The sequence below is a fragment of the Hydra vulgaris genome, chromosome 04 (assembly GCF_038396675.1).
Source record: "Hydra vulgaris chromosome 04, alternate assembly HydraT2T_AEP".
Taxonomy (NCBI): domain Eukaryota; kingdom Metazoa; phylum Cnidaria; class Hydrozoa; order Anthoathecata; family Hydridae; genus Hydra; species Hydra vulgaris.
The window spans coordinates 21,048,180-21,054,179 of record NC_088923.1 but is presented as its reverse complement, the minus strand read 5'-3'; the positions used below and the strand labels follow the sequence as shown (position 1 = coordinate 21,054,179).

The following is a 6,000-nucleotide window of genomic DNA, read 5'->3' as shown; positions in this document are numbered from 1 at the left end:
CCCACAGGGGTGCCCAAACCTCCCAACCACAGATAGGTTTGGGCACTTTAGACATGTGTTAGAAAATCTTTTGTAACTTTGCGGATAATTATAATACTAAAACCCTTCTTAGTAATAGTTACTGCCAAATATGTGTGCTAGATATATTTGAAATAAAATTTTGATTATAATAAAAAATAACTGTTTTGTTAGCATTTATGTGAAAAAGTGCTCCCCTCTCTCCCCTATCTATATCATAAAATATATATATATAAAAAGTAAAATCTATTAATTCTAAGTTAATTTAAGTTGTTTTATAACTGAAATGAAGTAATTATAACTTAATAATATATTGGACTGTAAAAAAAAAAGAAAATATATTTAGTAATGCATAATTATTTGATATGGTTTTGGTGTTCATAGTGCACGCTCTGTTTTGTAATGAAGCTTCAAACATAGGATCAACACTGAAATACTGGGAAGCATATGCACCTTTGACAAAAAATGTATGAATTTTATAGTTTTTTAAATAATTAATTACTGTTAATGAATTTGTATATTTTTATTTTGGTTTTAAAGTTATTAAAGTGAAATCATTTTTCATAATTCTCATAATCATGAATTACAAAAAAAAAAAAAAAAAATTTCTACCAAAATTTATAATCCCTTTGTTAAAATTTTGTCTTTAATTAAATTAGTAGTTAATTTTATTCAATATAATGTATATCATATGTTGTCCGAGTTTAACTTAGATAGTTTATAAGTAGCTATTTTAGGCACTTATAAAAACCTCATTTATAAAATGAGTTTTTCTTAAGGTGACTATTGTTTAATACAGCGTAATTCTGAAAGTGTATAAAGTATAAAAATAAAAGTGGCCTCTTCAAAAATGGTTTTCTTTTTTAATATTGCTCAATACTGTGGAATTAATTACTATAAAAGAAGAACATGTAATTCTAAGTGCTCAGACAGTTTTTACTCAAGGAACCCTGTAATATTTGCATATAATCCATTCATTTTGCAAAGTTCAGATTTATATTAAACAACTACGTGATGGTAATCATAACCAGTTGCTGGAACTTAGTGTCTTTGTGTGAAAAACCAGAGTGCATTAAAATTTTTCTAATCTAAGGTGCATATTGTTTGTGGCAAAAAGACAGAAAAAATATCATACCCTTTACATAAGGCAATGCATAAAAAGGTTGCCATCTACCAGATCTGTTAAGTTTGTGCTATATGGAAATATAGTTGTGTTAGACCAGTAATCGCTCACAGTATTTTGTCTCTCTTAAATAGCAATATGAGTTTTCTATTTTCACTAGAACCTCTATTTTTATCTTAACTGAATTTTGATGGAAAAGTTTTTCTTAATATTTTAAAAGGATTTTAAAATTGTTTTTTACTTAAACGGCAAGTAAAGGTCCTTGCCCATGATAAAGACAACTTATTCAGGGGAAGAAAAACTAATATAAAAACCCTAATTGTGTCTGTTCCTTGTGGTAGTATCAAAATAAAGTATTTAGTCTTGATCTCCAAAAAGAAAGAAGACCTAATTGTAAAAAATTACTTCAATTGTTCTAATATGTTATGCTTAAATATAACAATGGCATTATGGGAATTTGTTGACAAAATATATTTTTTGCTGTATATTTGTTTTTTTAACTTTTTCAGTCATTACCCATACATAAAATTAAAGTCTAAAAAAACTATAATTTTGAAAGCCATCAGCTTGTATTATTGCATCAACCTTGTGTTGTGCAAAATCACTTATTGTGTAAAGTTCCTAAGGTGAAAAGGCACTTTGAGGTTATATAAAAATAAGTCGTTTAAAAAAAATTAACAGAAGTATGCAAAACTTTTCATATGAAGTAGAAAGCCAAGGTTTTTGTCAATGACATTTGAATATGTATATGCAGGCCTTGTTTTAAATAAAAAATGCTTAACGCATTAGCCTAATTTGAATTTGATGTCATAATTTTCTCTATTTTATTATTTTTTAAAGACAAACTTTTTTAAATTCCTGCAATAATATTATTTACTGCAAAACGAGTTAAATATATATTTTTTATATAACTCGTCTACGCACCTATCGTCTATACCTCTGATAAGTCTTTTGTATTCGATATACTTCTACCAATGAAGCACTACCTGTTGCCTGAAGTAAAATTCATTAAAACTGCGTTAAAAATCATTTAAACTCATATAACAAAAATTACTGATGGAATCTAAATTCCGTATTTTAAAAAGATTATTGTTCCTTATAAGTTATTTCTTAAAACAATTTTATTCTTAACATAATCTTTTGTTTTTCTATTACAACTTAATTATTTGTATATATTTTTTTAATGTAATAGTTTTTTTTTTTTTAAACATCTTCGCTTCTAACAAGGCTGCAAGCAACCACTAATTATATGCGGTAGTGGTGTAGTGGTAAGAGCGCTTGCTTTGTAAGCGAGAGGTTCGGAGTTCGACTCCCACCACGTCCCTCGAAGTACCGCGCTCAACTTAGTTTCTCCGCGCAGCGGCCTTGCTCGGCAAGGTTCGTGTTTCGGAGTTTAAGAGTTGAGATAGGGTTGCACCACGAATAACAACTTTAAAAAAAAAAAAAAAAAAAAAAAAAAAAAAAATTAGTAGCCTCCTCGACTGTAGTGGCCCCTCGGGCCTTGGGGAGGTGAATAATCTAAAAAAAAAAAAAAAAAAAAAAAAAATTACAGTTGGAAGTTACTGGAAGAGAAAAGATAAAGTTTATAGAGCAAGATAAAGATTGACAGACGACTTGAAGAATTGCAAATTATATGAATCAGGAAGGCAAGATGAAGAAAGCGAATTCCATAGAACTAATGTTCCAGGAAAAAAACTAGATGAATAAGCGTTTTAGGAGCACTTAGGAACAGTCACAGAAAAAGGATGAAACTTAGTTGAATGACGAGTAACACGAGAATAAATTTTAGTAGATGGCACAGAAGACACTAGCTCTTTAGAGCAGTGCCCATTATAGTATTTGTAGAAAAGAGAAAAAGAAGCATTATTACGACAATGTGATAATGGTTGGAGGTTGGCTGCAAGAGCAGGTCCAACTATGTTTTCAATGTGTTTTGGCACCTTGTCTAAAAGAGAAAGAGCATAATTAGAAAATCCGCCCCAGATATGGCAACAGTAATCCATACAAGGCCGGATTTGAAATTTATAGAGATAAAGAATAGAATCCGACGAAAGTGACGAGCTCGATAAAGAGATACAACCTTAGCAAATGCTAATTTTGCAACTGATTTGATATATGGTTTCCAAGAGAGATTGTAAGTAAGAGTTAATCCTAGAAGATGAAGAGTAGATGACTAATCGAGTATATCACGTTCATAAATATAGGAAGATCTAACTTATTGCAATAACAATTGGCTGAAAAAAAAATGAGTTTTATCTGTATTGAAGTTCACCAGCCACTGCAAGCCCCATGCTGTAGCAGAAGTGAGATCCTTTTTAATCTCAAATGCCCCCTCCAAGCAATCAGAGAGTGTTGGTTTCTTATCACAACAAGAATAAACGGTAGTATCGTCAGCAAACAATGCCACCTTAGATGTGAGAATATCTGGAAGATCGTTAATGTAAACTAAAAAGAGTATAGGGCCAAGGATAGAACCTTGAAGAACCCCTAAAGTTAAAGAATAAGAAGAAGAGTGCTGTCCATGGAGGACAACTTTTATACTACGATTGGAAAGGAAGGATTCAATAATCTTAAAGATGTTGGCAGATACACCATAAGAAGAAAGCTTATGGAGAAGACCAGCATGTCAAACTTTATCAAAAGCTTTAGAAATGCTAAGAGCGATGGCTTTAACCTCTCCACCTTTATCTAATGCATGATAAAACCTATCGGTTATTATTGTTAGCAAATCAGCTGTAGAACAAGAAGATCGAAATCCATATTAATGGTCAGAAAGTAACTTATTAGATTCAAGATGAGAAATTAAGTGTTTGTTAATTAAAGATTCAAAAACCTTGCTTATGATAGGAAGAAGACTAATGGGACGGTAGTTAGACGAATCAGATCGCTCTCCAGAATTTTTGAAGATAGGAATAACAGATGACGCTTTCCAGCAGGCTGGAAAGCAAGACTCTGATAAGCACTTGTTGAATAGTTTTGAGAGTATAGACGACAGCTCCGGAGAACACTTCTGCAAGACAATAACAGGTATGTTGTCCAGGCTACAAGCTGCAGAAGAGTCTAGGCAGGAAATCACTTTAGATACAGAAGCTGGAGTGATACAAATGTCAGGCAATGGATCAACCTGTTTGATGGCTGTATCAGGTAGAACGCAACTAGTGGAATCAAGAGATGATATTGATAAAAAGTTTTTAGCAAACAATTCAGCTTTGTCTTAAGTGAGGTGACAAAGTCTGAACCATACAAGAGAGGTAGAATTAAAGATTTGCCTTTTTATTAATACCATTAAAGATATTCCAGGAGTCATGAGAGCCTAATTTTTTATATGAGATACGAGATTTCATGACTTGAGAATAGCGGGTTTTGGCGTTAGACAAAACCTATTTACAATAGTTTCTAGCAGTAATAAACAGACGTTTGTTTTCTGGAGAATTGTTTTGCTGATAGATATGGAAGTAACGGTTTCAATTGGCAATTGCAGCAGCACAGTGTGAGGAAAACCATGAAGGAGAGTGAGGCTTGACCTGTAATTGTTGAGAGGGAACAATAGATTCCATGCTAACCTGAATCCATGAAGTTATGTAAGAAGCACAATTGTTGACCAGAAGACGAAAGATTTCTAACCAAGGGCCAAGACGAAAGATTTCTAACCAAGGGGATTCTTTCCGTGATTTTCTTTGCAAAGAAAATCACGGAAAGAATCCCAGTCAGCTGTTAGGTAGTTGTTAGAGGTACTATAATAGGGGAATTCAGGTGATGAAGAATAATGAGTTATTAGTTTTAGAGAGATTAAACTGTGATCAGAAGCACCTATGGATAAATGTGGAGAAATTAGACACTGACTAGGATCAGAAACAAGACATAAGTCGAGTAGATAAGGTAAATGATTCGGGTTGTCTGGAAAGTAAGTTGGAAAGTTGACTATTTAAGTTCAGGATTGAGAAAGGCAAAAGTTGTGGGCATTAATGCCTGCAGAATCACTGACACTAGAGCCAAGCCATTAAGAGTGGTGAGCATTAAAGTCACCAACAACAACTATATTAGCTGATAGATAAAGAGAGAGGGCTTGGTCAATATGATCAGAAATAACATTAAAAAGAGTGCAGTCTTGAGATGATGGAGAGCAATATTCAACAATAAGAAAGGTGATAGAGTGCTTAACGAAAGCACATGAAAGAATATTCTTTTGATTCAAATCTAGTTTCATGACAAATGAGTGAATTCTTTCGAATATAAGTGCCCAGACCAAGCATGTGACTATTGGAGTCTTTACGAATTAAAGGAAGATAACCATCAACACTAAGATCGCAAAATGAGACAGCTGAACTCAAATTAGTCTCACAAAGAGCAAGTAGGTCTGGTGAACTTTGCAAGAGATAAGACTCAACAGAAGAAAAGTTACTTCGAAGACCAGGATTATTAATGAATGATAGGTAAGAGAACTTGGTGGTGATGATGGTTTTTTGTGTTTTATAGGTTTTGGGACTTTATTCATTTTTAAATTTGTTGAAGAACTTGACTCAAAGCATAGATAGTACTCAGAACACTGTTTAATACCCCAAGCAATTGCCTCATTACTATTAATAAACTCTAAGCCGTAACAAAAGGCTCCAAATGTGGTCTCCGCAATGCACACCAAAAGTACAAAGACCCCATCCATGCGCAATATGGCACTGTTAATACTTTGATATTTTTCTTCTGTTGATGGAATCAGCCTATCTGAGTGCTACCACAGAGTTTGGGAAACTTGACTACCAGCCGGTCTCAGAAGTATAAAACTGAATTATAGAGCTGTACCCTCATTAGGAGATAATAGAATGAGTTGCCTAGTCATAAAAACAGAGACACAAGCAAAACCC

General features: G+C 33.0%; 1 protein-coding gene across 2 annotated transcripts in view; it reads left to right on the top strand.

The window, feature by feature from the left end:
- The first annotated feature begins 273 nt into the window (after positions 1-273).
- Positions 274-6,000, top strand: part of LOC101236065 (AP-5 complex subunit sigma-1) — a 29,295-nt gene continuing 23,568 nt past the window's right edge. The window contains exon 1 of one of the 2 annotated variants that reach the window (XM_065794785.1): positions 274-485. In XM_065794785.1, coding sequence (XP_065650857.1) covers positions 384-485 — 102 coding nt within the window. In that variant the 5' untranslated portion in view covers positions 274-383. The remainder of the gene's footprint in view (positions 486-6,000) is intronic. The other variant, XM_065794784.1, reaches the window with a different exon arrangement.